The 14,625-nt window shown below is 51.4% G+C and overlaps 1 protein-coding gene across 2 annotated transcripts in view; it reads left to right on the plus strand.

Moving 5' to 3' along the window:
- The window catches only part of DRC1 (dynein regulatory complex subunit 1), a 32,683-nt gene that overhangs the window by 11,921 nt on the left and 6,137 nt on the right, over positions 1 to 14,625 (plus strand). For both annotated transcript variants that reach the window (XM_079792144.1, XM_079792145.1), the window contains exons 8-13: positions 6,279 to 6,418; positions 9,214 to 9,348; positions 9,702 to 9,934; positions 11,869 to 11,978; positions 13,254 to 13,343; positions 13,912 to 13,995. In XM_079792144.1, the coding sequence (XP_079648270.1) occupies positions 6,279 to 6,418; positions 9,214 to 9,348; positions 9,702 to 9,934; positions 11,869 to 11,978; positions 13,254 to 13,343; positions 13,912 to 13,995 (792 nt within the window). The remainder of the gene's footprint in view (positions 1 to 6,278; positions 6,419 to 9,213; positions 9,349 to 9,701; positions 9,935 to 11,868; positions 11,979 to 13,253; positions 13,344 to 13,911; positions 13,996 to 14,625) is intronic.

Raw genomic sequence — 14,625 nt, forward strand, 5'->3', positions numbered from 1 at the left:
GTGTTTCAGCATCAGTTTTAAAGAGCACATCTGTGATTACGTTCAGATGCAACACGGTTTCCTCTTACTATTCGAGCTCGGTCTCTTCATTTCAGTCTCCGCTAGAAAAGCATGTTAGATGTCAGTTTTCCCACACAGCCTTCGGTAGCATTTTAGTTCTTACACCGCCTGTCATTTTACATGAAGAAGTGAAATCAAAAGCCCCATTAGACTACAAATATTTTCACCAGCCCGGAGAATGTCCCTTGGCCTTCCTCATATTAATGTCAAGGAAATGAGAGTTACTGACAAAGAACAATAGAGTCTGTAACAGAGCAGTACTGTTGGTGTGGGCTGCATACATGACACTTTTTAATGAAAATGGCTATTGTTAAGCTTTCTGAAGTTATCTTGGTAATATGATAATTTATGTGGCAACACTAGACACCACTGACCTCAAACAGAGAAATAATGGAACGTCGTGTTCTTTTGTTGTTGTTGCTGTGTTTGTTCTTTTGTGGAAAGAGCAGTTAATATAAGATCTACCCTTTTAGCAAAATTTTAAGTATACAATTATGGAATTGTTAATCACAGGCCCCCTGTTGTACAGTAAATCTCCAGGATTACTCATCCCGGGGGACCAAAACTTGGTATCCTTTGGCCAGTGCCTTCCCATTTCTTCCACCCTCAGCCCCTGGCAGCCCTGGTAGCAAATTCTACTCTTTGCTTTTATGAGTTTGGCTATTTTAGATCCCGCATGCAGATCTTTCTGTGTCTGGTTTATTTCACTTAGCGTAACATCCTCCAGGTCCATCATATTGTTGCATATGGCAGAATTTCCTTCCTTTTTTAAGGCTGAGTAATATTCCATTGTATGTATAGGCTGTGTTTTCTTTATCCATTAGTCCATTGCTGGACAGTTAGTTTCCATATCTTGGCTATTGTGAATAATGCTGCAATGAACACGAAATACAGCTATCTCTTCAAAATCCAGATTTTAGTTCCGATGGATGCATACCCAGTATTGGGACTGCTGGGTTAAATGATAATTCTATTTAGCCTTGGCCGGTGTTGAGAAGTGGTTAGAGCATCAGATTGTGAACTGAAGGGTCACGGGTTTGATTCTAGTCAAGGGCAGCCAATTGATGTGGCTCTCTTACATCAATGTATGTTTCTCTCTCTATCTCTATCTCTCTCTTTCTCCTCTCTCTCCCTCCTCTTCCTCCCTTCCACTCTCTCTAAAATCAATGGGGAAAAAAATCCTCGAGTGAGAATTAATTTAAAAAAAAGATAATTCTATTTTTAATTTTTTTTTGAGGAGCCCCCGTATTGTTTCCAAAGTGGCTGCACCCATTTACATTCTTACCAACAGGGTACAGGGTTCTCTCTTCTCCAAATCCTTGACAACACTTGTTTTTCTTTGTTATTTTGATAATAGTCATCCTGACAGGTGTAAGGTGGTAATCTTGTTGTAGTTTTGCTTTAATTTCCCTGATGATTAGTGATGTTGAGCACTTTTCATATACTTGTTGGCCATTTGTATGTCTTTTTGGAGAAATGTCTATTCAGGTCCTTTGCCCACTTTCTAATTGGGTAATTTATTGTTTGCTATTGAGTTGTAGGAGTGGAACCTCATGTTCTTAATCTAATTTTCAAATGCTCGAACAAAGCCAAAACATTCTGGGACGTGGGAAGATTATGGAGGTTTGGAGAGGAGGTCAGACTGAGGAGGTGAGGGGTCGAGGGGCAGCGAGCTGGGAGGCCTGGCAGTCCAGGCTCCCCGTGTCTGGAAGGACTGAGGGCGAAGTGTGGGTATGTGGGGGGGCAGGCTGATGGTGATGCTCTGAGTGGGAAAGTGTGTGCAGTTCCTCTGCAAAACGGATCTTTCCTGTGTTAGAACGGAAACCCGAGCACGCTGTACCGCATTATCCCTTTAACTGGGAGAATAGAATCGGACCAGAGGCTTCCCGTATTGCAATGCATGTGACATTTCAGTGAATTGGACTTAATCATAGTGCCTCTTCGCCGCACCTGCTCCGGACATGAAAGTCAAGCAGCATCGATCTTTGCCAAGTAGATGTGTCATGCAGCTCAACGTCACATTTAGTCTTCTTAACTAAGTCGTAGCACTGTTTCAGTTCTGAAACATGGAACTGGAGTGTGTGTGAATTACAAAATTAGAAAGGCTCCAGTACACATAGGTTTGGTTTAAACTTTTCAAGTGCTTACTGCCAGTCAGGTCACATTATGAATGAGCAAAGAGAAGCCCAGAAACATCGTGCCCTCTGCCCGCCCCCGCCGCCCCCCGCACTCCCGGCCTCCATAAAGCTGCCAGAAAAACTTAGTTCTTGATGCAGGAAGTAAAATTTGTGTGTGTGTGCGTTTTTTTTTTTAAAGGGCCTATGTGCTCATTTAAACTTGTAAAATGGTTTAGTTCAACTTTAGGGGCTGTTACTTTTAATACCAGAATATTAATCACAACATAAAGTACAACTTTGCTAAATATCTCTGGATAATTGAAAAATAAGTGAAGACATTTAACATAATGAATCATTATTTTAAAACATAAAACTATGTATACTTAATGTGTAGCAATCAAGAACGGCTGTATGTTGAGACTAAAACCTGAGATAATTAGCAATAGCGTCACCGGTACTGAAATATGGTGAGCATGGGTGTTGCAAATAAACAATGAGCAGTGCAATTCATGTGATCGCCTGCTGCAGACTCTGTACTGTGAGAGGCACAGACTGCGATTGGTTCTGCAAGTTCAGTGACAGCACGGCCACTAACTCCTAAATGAGGTCGTGGACTTAAAGCGGCCCCTCCCTCCCCCCCCCCCCCCCTGCACACCCACACCCACACCCACACCAGGCCTCTTGGGACAGAGCTGAGTGAAGGAGTGGCTGACCTGTGGTCCCATAGAGATGGTAAAGAGAGGTGCCTGGCACATCGCTGACGCCTCCAGGCGCCAGTACTCTAAGAACGTGCTCTAGCAAAGAGCAGGAGCAAACGTGTTCCACAAGAGGAAATAAAATCGCTAATAAATATTCAGCTGCACGCACAAGCAAAGCGATGCAAACTGAAGCAATCAGGTGACAGGTTAGTATTATTATTTGCCTAGAAAATCAGCACAGATTTAAGTTCTTTCAGGTCACAAAGGAAAGACATGACCTAATTACGTTAGTTCAGAGTTTCGTAAGTTGTGTTCGTGGAGGATGGAGGTGAGCGAGTCACTAGTCCTGTGTTTGGGGGAGTTGGGGAAGTGACGTCTCAGTGATAGGGGCTTATTGCAGAGCTATGAGGAGCATTCCCTGGGCATCATCGGAGCAGACATCCAGGCGCTCCGGGGCCTGGGGCTCCCCACGATCAGAGGGAAGACCGGAACAGCCACTCATTGTCCTTCCAAATCCAGAGCAGCTCTGGAGACCCTCCTCCTCCTCCGCGTAGGTTCCTACTTTCTCCGGTTGTCACCATCCAACCTGGAGCTTTTCTGTTGGACTTTGAGCTATGCCACCTCATGGATCAATCCCCTCCCCCACATGTGCAGGGCTGGTTGCGTTGGCAGCGGGAAGACGGGTTTCATTTGGGTCACGGAGGCATAAACCATTGCAGCTCTGCAGGAAGAGCTGCCCCAAGCCCCTCCCTGGAAGATCCCCAGAGGGCGCAGGGCTGAGAGGCACTCAGCCTGGGACCGGCCAGGATGATTGCACCTGAACAGAGGCTGCACTCTCAGCATCTCCCGTAGGCCCTTTGGGATGTTGTTCAAGTCAGAAGTTTTCAAATTACGTTGAATCATGCTCGGGAAGAGTGGGGTGCAGCTCCGGGCAGCTCCCGGCCCCACCCCAAGCACCCCGCCCAAGGGCCGGGCCTGCCCTTAGAACCGCGTAGCCTGCCCTGTGCAGCGCTCTGTGCTGACAGGGTGTGGGGAGGGGCGTGTGCACACACGGCCAGTGGGAGTGTCAACCATACATTGCCCTTCGGAAAGCCATTTATTGAGAACCTTTGACCTAGTGATTTCACTTCTGAGAATCTAGTTTAAGAAAAAAAAATACCCAAAAGGTTTTATATCCATTTGTTCCCAGGATTATGTTAATATTTAAAATGATCAAAACAATATAAATGCACAATTATAGGGACATGGTAAAGTATGATATAAATATCCCATACATACTTCATATATGATAAGTTATTATATAAAAGTATGCACCATTAAAATGATGTCAATAAAACTTGATTAACATGGATAATTCTTTTATTTTAAATATATTTTACTGATTTTTGCAGAGAGGAAGGGAGAGGGTGAGAGAGTTACAAACATTGATGAGAGAGAAACATCAGCTGCCTCTTGCACACCCTCTACTGGGGATGTGCCCACAACCAAGGTACATGCCCTTGACCGGAATCGAACCTGGGACCCTTGAGTCCCCAGGCCGACGCTCTATCCACTGAGCCAAACCGGTTAGGGAAACATGGACAATTCTTATGTTGTAATATTAAGGGAGAAAAATAGGATATAAAATGTAAAGGACACTGGAAAGACACATGTCAATATGTTAACAGAGTTGCCTTTGGGAAGTGAATTATGGGTAGTTTTTCCTCCCCCTCTCCTATGTCTTCTTCTTTCTCCTTACTGTATTTTCTATAATGAGCAAATACTAGCTTCTCAACCAGGAAACGTTGTTACAAAGAAAACCATATAACTAGTCAAAGTAAATAAGAATTTGACTAAACAAGCAGAGAAATGGAGAGGCACAGCTGGTTATCATTCCAGTGACCAGTGTGGGTCTTCATTGACCAGTTGTTAAAGAATAGATGGGGCCGTTCTGAAGGGGCCAGTCAAAACCTTGTCCCTGAACGGAGTTTAAAGTCCCCGGGAGAGTGAAGTAGGGCACTGCTGACTAATTCCTCCAGTTACAAGGTGGGACTCACCGGATTCCACAGGGACCCGGAAGTGACGCCCTCTGACAAAGTGTCACAGCACCTTGGTCCTCCTCCGCCTCACCTCCGGGCCAGGCCCTCCGTGAGGATGGCGCACAGGGGGCCTCGATAGCTGCTGAGGTCACTTCCTCTGCGGACGCCCTGACAAAGGTCTGCGGCCTGGCGGAGGGAGCTGGGGAGGTAGAAAGAGCTGTGACCTGTCGCTGCTTTTCCAGGTCTGGCTACACTCACGTGCATCCTGCTTCCTGCATCTCCACCCAGAAGGGCACGGGCTCGCCTGGCTGTATCTGCCCTGCCTCCCGCTTGCCCCCTCTGATCCTTCTCCCACCGGCTGCCAGCATGGTGTCTCTGCCCCGCCTGGACCGGTCACTCCACTCTTCTGCCTCACATCGCGAGGGGCCCTCCATTGCCTTCAGGATGAAGCGTCCGGGTCCCGGCTTGGTCAGGCCCTGCCGCTCTGTCAGCCTCATTTCTGGCCATCCTCCGCCTCAGACCTCAATCTTAAAGTGCTCAGGGTTTCCCTAAAGCTGTCTCTCTAGAACCTTCTCCTCTCAGGTGTACCTCCACCAGAGTAACTCCTACACACTCTCCAGGTCTCAGGGAGGCATGCTGATGCCATCTTTTCAGGGGTACCTGCCCTGGCCTCGAAAGTACTCCTCTCATTGGCCCCATGCCACCCTGTGCTTGCCCCTCTCTTAATTCTTATCTGTCCCCTGTTATCTGTCTCTCTCCTGGACAGGGCAGGACTGCGCCTTTCTCTCAGTGTTCTCCCAGCAGCACCCAGTAAAGTGTCTGACATACCCTATAGGCACTCAGTCAATACAGGGTGTCCCCCAAAAGGAACGCACACTTCAACGGCCGATAGCCCAATTTGGAAAAATGGAATGTATTTTAATAAACACTGCTTTTATAATTACTCAAAGTGTGTGTATACATTTTTGGGGACACCCTATATTTGCTGAGTGCATGAATACAGCTAATGGGAACCCCAAAAGTAAGGATGGTGTGTCTGTCCTCCTTTAAAATGAACATGGTCTGCTAAACGCTAACCCTGCCAATGGGAAGGTCAGAGTGGGAACACTGCAGGTTTCCATGGTAACATTAACCTTGACGGTATTTCTAGGGGGTGACTCAGATCTCTGATGCGCCAGAGGGATAGCTTGTAGTTGCACGATTTATATATATTTTTCTGGTTGGCCTTCAACTTGCCCCTCATGATGATTTTCTAAGGATTCAGGTGGGACATGTGTCCTTAAGGTTACGCTGGTCTGACTCCAGAAAGCGCCATCAGGGACCCTCAGGTGTAACGAATTACACCAGGGCCAGTGAGTATTATTTTTTTAAAACTTGAACTTTAGATTCTCGAGCAACAGCTTCAGCAAATGAAAGCAACTTACCAGCTAAACCAAGAGAAGTTAGAGTACAACTTCCAGGTGCTGAAGAAGAGAGACGAAGAGAGCACGGTGATTAAGTCCCAGCAGAAGAGGAAGATGAACCGGTGAGCTGGCGCGCACGCCCTTCTCCTGGGCCCGTCATGCTGGAAAGAGGGTGGGCTTGAACGCTTCCCTTTTGTAGGAGTATCAACTGTAAAAAACAGAACTGACTTTATTACAGGAGATTTTTTTTTTTTTTTTAAGAAAAGATAATACATTCAACTGGTTCTGCTCTCCCCCACCTCCTCCTAGGAAAGTTTCCAGCAAAAAGTGAGCCGGGAACGTGGGGAAGTGGCAGGTCCCAGGGCAGAGCGGGAGGGATCAGAGAGGTAGATGTTGGATAGGGAGTTTGCACAGTGGGGGAAGGGAGCTTGGTAGGATGGGAGGGAGGAAGTGGGGAGGCTGAGCGTGGGTTCGATCCACGTGGCAGAACCGTGAGCGGCACCATCCCCACCACCGTCTCCACGGGCTCTTCCCTCTCATGTCACACCTACACGGTGTCCCTTCTCTTGAAAACCCTCCCACCGACCCTGCTGCTGCTCTGTGCACACACTGTCTTTTTTCTCTTCTTGCTTCCTTTCTCCTTCTTCCTTTCCTCACCGTTGGCCCCTCCGCCCTCCTCCAACATTCACAGTTTGACCTGTGACCCCATCGTTGGACAGAAACTTCCCTCTGTAGGGTGCCAGTGATGCCAGCTTTCCCTCAGGCCTTGTCCTGGTGTTGTTGGGTACCGAAGCTCGGAAATGTTCTCCTCTGGTTTGCACGATGTTAAAGACATGCTCTTCTTTCTCATTTTATTCCCAATTGTTTCCTTGGGTGGTTCTGCTTTTTCTTGCCTGAGAAGTTATTCTAGAAAGCATTTTACCCCCTTGCGCCACCCCCCCACTCCCTTTTTAAATTTCAGTGCCCTGAACATCAGTCTCACGGCTTTGAATATCACTCCTTTGTTACGACTGCCAAGTTCATGTTCCTAATCCCAGCCTCACCTCCTCGCTTCACCTGGAAGGGTCCCGGTCATCTCCAGGACACGCTCTCTGGAACGGGCCTTGCTGACCTGCCCAGGTTTCCAGCCCCCTCCTCACGCCCCTTCGTCCCTAGCTGCCGGCCAGGCACCGAGGCCTTGACTTGCAGCCATTCCTTCCCGTCCACTCCTTTCCTGCTGCCTTGTCAGACCACCAGGATGCCACGGGGGTTTATCTTTGTTTCATTGGCTTCTGTAATCCGATGGCACAAAGAAACCCCTTTACTAAATAACGTTGAAAAAACACTTTGGGATGGCTACTAAAAAATTTTTTTTGACGCCTATACATGAAGAGTCTCCTAGAATGCTATAGTTAAGAAAATGAATTAGCCCGGCCGGTGTGGCTCAGTGGTTGAGCATGGAGGCTATGAATCAGGAGATCATGGTTTGATTCCCAGTCAAGGGCACATCCCTGGGTTTCGGGCTCGATCCCCAGTAGGGGGCGCGCAGGAGGCAGCCGATCACTGATTCTCTGTCATCATTTGATGTTTCTATCGCTTCCTCTCCCCTTCCTCTCTGAAATCAATAAGAATATATTTTAAAAAAAGAAAATGAATTAGATACTTCCTTTTTTTATTATTTTTTATCAGAGACCAAGTTAACTCATTTTCACTTATCATGGAGGATGAAAATATGAATGATGAGTGTCTGTGTTTTAGGGACCTTCTGATTATTTCAGAACGATGCTTCAGAGGGAAAACGTTATTTTTAGAATTTTCCAAGTTCAACTATGTCAGCCTTCGAGCTCTCGGTTCCTGTGTAAATGGGGCACTGACATCAGACACCGCTCCAGTAGTTTGAAGTCTGAAGCTCGGTCCCGGGTCTCAGAGCGGTGCCTGCCATGCATATTTCATGCGACAAGTTTCCATGCGCAGAGCTCCTGTGAGCAGGGAGGCGGGGCGCTCCACTGGCCAGGCTGTCCGTCCGTCACTGTGCTGGAACCCGTGGCCACTCCCCGCCCTGCAGGCCAGGGGCAGTCAGACGCCTCCCCGCGGGGCTCCCCCGGCACTGGTGTGAGTCTCCTAGAGCATTGCTCACACCGCCCCGGAATTAATGTTTGTCTTGGTCTCCGACTGGAGGGATATCTCTTATTCATCTCTGTGTTGGAACAGATTTTTGGCACGGAAGGGACCTTTCATGTTTGATGAATGAATGAATGAGTTATTGGACCTGTTAACAGTATCAGCTCTTTGAGAACGGAGGACTCATCTATCATAGGCTTGTGATGCACAGTTTTAGTTTTTTCCTTCCTATCGGCCTTATTTCAGGAGGTCAGAGGTCGAGGTTTTAATAAGTGAGGTTGGTGCTGGGTAGAGACACTGACAAATGGTGTGTTGAGGAAAATGCCGTCACACTCTTGCATAGGAGGTGGCCTCTTGGTGGGTGTGGGCTTCTGGGCGGGTTTTCTTTGTTTGTTAATATATTTTATTGATTTTTTACAGAGAGGAAGGGAGAGGGAGAGTTAGAAACATTGATGAGAGAGAAACATTGATCAGCTGCCTCCTGCACACCCCCTCCTGGGGATGTGCCCGCAACCAAAGTACATGCCCTTGACCGGAATCGAACCTGGGACCCCTCAGTCCGCAGGCCGGCGCTCTATCCACTGAGCCAAACTGGTTTTGACTCTGGGCGGGTTTTAAATGCGTTTGAGTTCTGGCTGCTCCCATGGCCCCCTGCTGCCTTCCTCCCCTTGATCACAGCTGGAGCTGCGCTGGGGACTCCGTGGGAGGGTTTTCTGCCCGCCCACGTCTGGTCCTGGGTTCACAGAACCCAGCGAAGTAGATGCGAGGACATCACGCCTTCTCCTCAGCAGCACTGACCATTCCCTCTTCCACCCAGCCTGCATGACGTGCTGAACAACCTGCGGTCCAAGTACGCCAAGCAGATAAAGCAGTTTCAGGAGGAGAACCAGTCGCTGACCTCAGACTACAAACGCCTGGTGATACAATTCAAGGAGCTGCAGAAAGCCATGAGGCATGTCAGGGGCCTGGGGCCAAACAGCGGCTGCCGGGGTCGGGTTGGTGGTGGCCGTGGTTTCACTCGGCTTTGATATCAGCAGCTTTTTTTTTTTTTTTGGAGCTGGGCCCGGGCACCGAAGAGCCCTTTGTGCTGTCTTCCTGTTCCTCTACTTGCACGTCACCTCCCTTTTCTTGCGACTTCCTGGGATGGCTTTCAGTCTGTCATGGGTGAGGGTCAGGGGCCCAAGAGATTGGGCCAGGCCCAGGATTTACCCCAATTCTGTCTCGGATCTTGCTCTCCTACTAATTGAAGGGACCCTAGCCAGGTCCTGGGGTCAGCTGACCAGGCTCAGTAACTCTCCTTCGCAGGCATTTTGTTCTCATCGACGAGGAGAAGTTTCGGGAATTTTGGGTGATGAATGAAGAGGAAGCGAAGGGCCTGATCAGCAGAGCCTTCGATGTCGACAGGATCATCCACACGCAGCACCTGGGCCTTCCCTGGACGGCACCCGACTTGTGGTTCCTGAAGAACGTGGGGCCTCTGTTTCAGCAGCAGCAGAAGTCCGCCACACAGATCTTAGAGGAAGTGCTGGTACAAACAGGTGACGACAACAGGATCCCGGCGGGAGGGGCCTTCTGAGGACCCCGGGCCCCCATTCGTTCTCCAGACAAGGCAGCTGCAGTCCAGAGAAGGGGGAGAGGCCGCATAGCTAAGAGGTCTGTAGGGTGTGATGGGCAGGCACGGCTTTTACGTCTCTAATTTAGAGCGCTACCCTCCCCCCTGTATCAGAAACGGGAAGTTGGATGTCGAAGCCTGGTGTCCGATTCGGGTTTGAGTTGTTTTTGCTAAGGGCACTGCTGTGACCTCCATGTCAGGCTGTCTCTCTCGCTGCGATGTTAGCAGTCATTGCGCAAGATCCACGAACGGCACGAGGGGCTGCAAAACGGCGATATTCTAAATTTGATCACAATGCCATCACTTATTAGACGGGACCCTTCCGAAAAGAGAATCTCCCCCTCGTCAACTGCTTGTGGCTCCGAGATACAGTTTGTACGGGGAAAAGCAGGATAGATGCTTATTCTTTCTCTATTCCCCTCTTTGCAGAATAAATGGGTTGGGGCTCTAGCATCTTCCCAAGGTCACCAGTGAGGTTTTGTATATATCAGAAAGCATCTTTGTAAACACATGGGTTTAAACAAATTGGAGAATGTTTTGGTTGACTGCAATTATTACTGTTACTGATGCTCAACTTGTCCCATCTTTGGCCAGCGGGAGTCTCGTCATGTTGCCTTCTGGGTCCTTTAGACACCTCCCCCCTCCCCATCCCCCGTGGTCTTGGACAGCTTCCTGGCTTCCAGAAGGACCAGAGGTTCCAGGCTCACAGGATACTTTTCCTGCTTCAAGTTTGGAAGCAGCCACTTCTCTAAGGAGACCTGGTTCTTTTTCATAGGGAATGGCACTTACTTTATTTTTTGGTTAATCTTCACCCACGGATATGTTTTCCATTGATTTTTAGAGAGAATACTGAAGGGAAGGGGGGAGGGAGGGAGGGAGGGAGGGAGTGGGGGAGAGAGAGAGAGAGAGAGAGAGAGAGAGAGAGAGAGAGAGAGAGAAACACACACAGAGAGAAACATTGTCCTAGTTGGTTTGGCTCAGTGGAAAGAGCATCAGCCTGTGGACTGAAGGGTCCTGGGTTTGATTCCGGGCAAGGGCATGTACCTTGGTTGCAGGTTCGATCCCCAGCCCTGGCCGGGGCATGTGCAAAGGCAACCAATGGATATGAGACACATTGATTGCTTGCCTCCTGCATGTGCTGGATCAGAGGGTCAACGCCTCTGCAGTTTTGTTGGATATGGCGCTATAGGGTGGTACCACTGTGCGTTCCAACCAGCAATTTCATATGTTGTCATTTCAAATTCTCTTCATGTAGCTTATCTCATTTTGCCTCTCGAACAACTAGTAAAACCTGTGTGTACAATGGTTTTGTTCCTATTTTCAGATGAAGAACAATATAGTCTAAAACACTTAAAAGTATTCAATTTCAGTGAAGAAAATGGTTGCCTCTTGCTATCAGCTCCCGGTTCTTGATGGTGATGTTCTTTGTGAGGCAGCCACTTTCCCACCCGCAGACCGTAGACCGGCTGCTTCCCACCTGCTGAGGGTTAGAAACCAGGTGGCGAGTCTGCTGGGCGGAGCTCTGGAACACGAGTGAATCGGCTCATGCTGTCTGGAGCGCCCACTTCCCGGCCATGGCTGGATTTTGAGTGAGATGTTTCCAGGTAGATGGGATTTGGAAAAGTGGGCAATATAACCTGTCCACAAATGGCCGAATTCTCCAGATAGTCTCTTATTCCGACCTGTTTTCCCCACATAATCGGCTTTCTTCAGCTGAAGAGACTTGCCAGCGCCTTAAAGGGGCTTCTTAGGAGGTGAATTCTCTCAAGGGAAGACGTTTGAGTTTCTCAACGTCAACCAGGCCAAGGAACGACCCCCTTTTCCTTCCCCTCTCGCTCTTCTCTCTACGCCCGTCTGCAGAAGAGGAGGGGTCGGAAGAGAGTCTAGAACTAGAGTCTTACCTGGACCTGCCCAAGCAGGTTTCAGCGAGCACGACCAGAAAGATCCTGATGCTCCTGTGTGACGAGACGGTGAGGGGCCTCGGCAGAGGGGCTTCGGGGGGTGGGGGGCGGGGGTGGCTGTGCCGACTTCCTGCTGTCGCTTCCTGTGGGCTCTTCTGACGGGTCAGCTGCGGCTGGAGCAGGCGTGGACTGCCCTCGGGAGTATTGCTGGGGGACACTCACAGACAGGCGTGGCCCTCGGGAGGATTGCTGGGGGACACTCACAGACAGGCGTGGACTGCCCTTGGGAGTATTGCTGGGGGACGCTCACAGACAGGCGTGGACTGGCCCTCGGGAGGATTGCTGGGGGACGCTCACAGACAGGCGTGGACTGCCCTTGGGAGGATTGCTGGGGGACACTCACAGACAGGCGTGGGCTGCCCTCGGGAGGATTGCTGGGGGACGCTCACAGGCCGTGCCTCGGAGCTGGCTCAGCTGGCAGGTGGTTCTCCCTTAGCGTGTGAGGCCGGCGTAGGCCAGGCTCCTGCTACTGAAAACAAGATGCTCATTCATTCTGCAAGGGAAGGCACCAGTGTCGCCTCCATGAGCCCGCCTGCCCAGGACGGTGGCCACGCCTGCCCCGCCTTCTCCGGGAGCTGCTGGGCCGTGGATGACCTGGGTGTGCCGGCCTGGCCGCCGCACTGCCTGAGAGCAGAACCCGCTGGCTCAGGGAAGGGCTGCCTCGGAGCTGGCTCAGCCGGAGGTGGGGTGGTTACCAGGCGTGATGGGTGTTCCTTTGATTTCAGTTTTGAGGTGATGGGAGAGATGGAGAGGGGTCACAGCCGCCCACCCCTGGGGGCAGCTGGGACCGTTTTCTTTGGCCCCAAGGCTGGCTCCTGGCCCTGAGGCAGCTCCTGCTGAAGGAGGCGGCTGGAGGGGCCCCCTCTCGGTCGCAGGTCGCTTCCAGTGCCCACCTCCCCACTGTCCCCCTCCCTGCCAGCTGCCCCCCTCCCTGCCTGCTGCCGTGCTCTATATTCTGCATGGCAGTGAAGTGACATTGGGGGGTGGGAATCTGTGACTGGGTCAGGTCAGGACTGCTGTGGGCAACCCGGGGGTTCACCCAGGGCCTTGTGGGTGATGAGCCAGCACCCTCCTGAGGTGGGGGACTGAGTCCGTGGTGAGGACTGGCTGGGTCCCTGGGACGGGCGCCACGGCGTCCCGCGAAGGCCTTCCCGGGGGACCCGCCGCCTGGGCTCGCCCGGGGCCTCTGCTCCGAGGTCTCCCTGGCTGGGCGCGCAGAGGCGGCTGCAGACCGGGACTCCTCCTGAGCCGTCTCTGAGCGGAGATGCCGTGTCCCGTCCCCAGGGCTTCCTCATCGAGAGCAAGCTGCTGAGCCTCCTGCAGCCGCTGGAGAAGAGCGAGTGCTACCTGCTGAGGCTGGACGCCGTCTTCTCCGTGAGTCCCACCGGCGTGGACACGGGTGGGTGGGGGCTCATGCTAAGGCTGCCGCCTGCTTCCCCAACATTGCCTCCGCCCCGGGTCCACGTGGGTCTCCCCCGCCTCCCTGGGCTCATGTCCCTTCCGTCCCTCTCCTTACTCGCCACGCCACCAGCCGGCCTCGGTCACTGAGGTCTCGCCCATCCCTGGCCTTTCCCCCTGCGGCTCCTCTCTCGTGGCCCGGCCCTCAGGCTGCAGATCTCCACCTCCTCCTCCCCCCGCCTCACCCCCCAAGCCCTGAGCTCAGATGCGAGTCCGGCCCGTTAGCATCATGTGGAGCAGGTCCTGACTCTGCGCCTTGACTCCATCCTGACACAGGCGTCCCCTGCGCTGCCCCGTGTGGAGTGGCCGCTCCCCCGGCCCTGCTCACCACGGAGTGGCGGCTCCTCCGGCCACGGCAGGCGCCAGGGATGGGAGGGGAGCCAGCCAAGCCTCTTGCTCTCAGGAGCTGAGGGCCCGCCACGCCCGGCGGCAGGTGGCCTCCTGAAGTGGTTGGTGTTTGAGCGTCTTTCTGTTTCCCCCGCAGGCCCTGAGCATTGAGAGCGAGGACGACTTATACAAACTGGTGAATTTCTTCCTCAGATACCGAGCTCAGCATCTCTCCAGCCAGGTGAGGTGGGGGCAGTGGCGAAGAGAGCATTTTACATCTCCCTGGAAGCCCCCGGAGGCCCTGCCACCCCGGAGTGATATTGTTACAGAAGCAGCGAGGGTTTCAGGCAGGGAGAGTAAGTCAGCGTCCTTTATTAGTGTCGCCTTTTCTGTTTGCGAAGGAAGCATGGCTGGGATGAGGGGCTGGTCTCACATGGAGGCCCTCCCTCACAGCCAGGCCTCCCGGTGAGACCCGGGCCCACCCGGTGATCGGTGATTGGTCCGTAGCACTTGCCTGTGACGCTGAGCCCATTTAGAATGCCCATCTGGATTGTAATGGACTATTTTGAGAAAGTCATCATGATAAAAATGTAAGATTTCAATTTAAAAGTTAAACACTTGAATTTAAAAGGTGTTTTTAGTATTGCTAGCCCCTAACGTGTGAGTGTCCTGATATGCTTCCCAAAAAGAGTTGATTGTGTGGACAAAGGCCAGAAGCCGTAAAGAAGAAGACCCACGGCGCGCAACGCCAGGGCCCACGGTGGCCTCGAACCACTGCTGGCCTCTGCCGGCGGGCTGCAGGCACCGAAGTGAGGTGCACAGTAAGGGGGTGTGGGGAAGGGAAAAAAAGGATATATTTGAGTGTGTTAAA

Source organism: Cnephaeus nilssonii (assembly GCF_951640355.1).
Source record: "Cnephaeus nilssonii genome assembly, chromosome: 15".
In the NCBI taxonomy this organism is placed as follows: Eukaryota; Metazoa; Chordata; class Mammalia; order Chiroptera; family Vespertilionidae; genus Cnephaeus; species Cnephaeus nilssonii.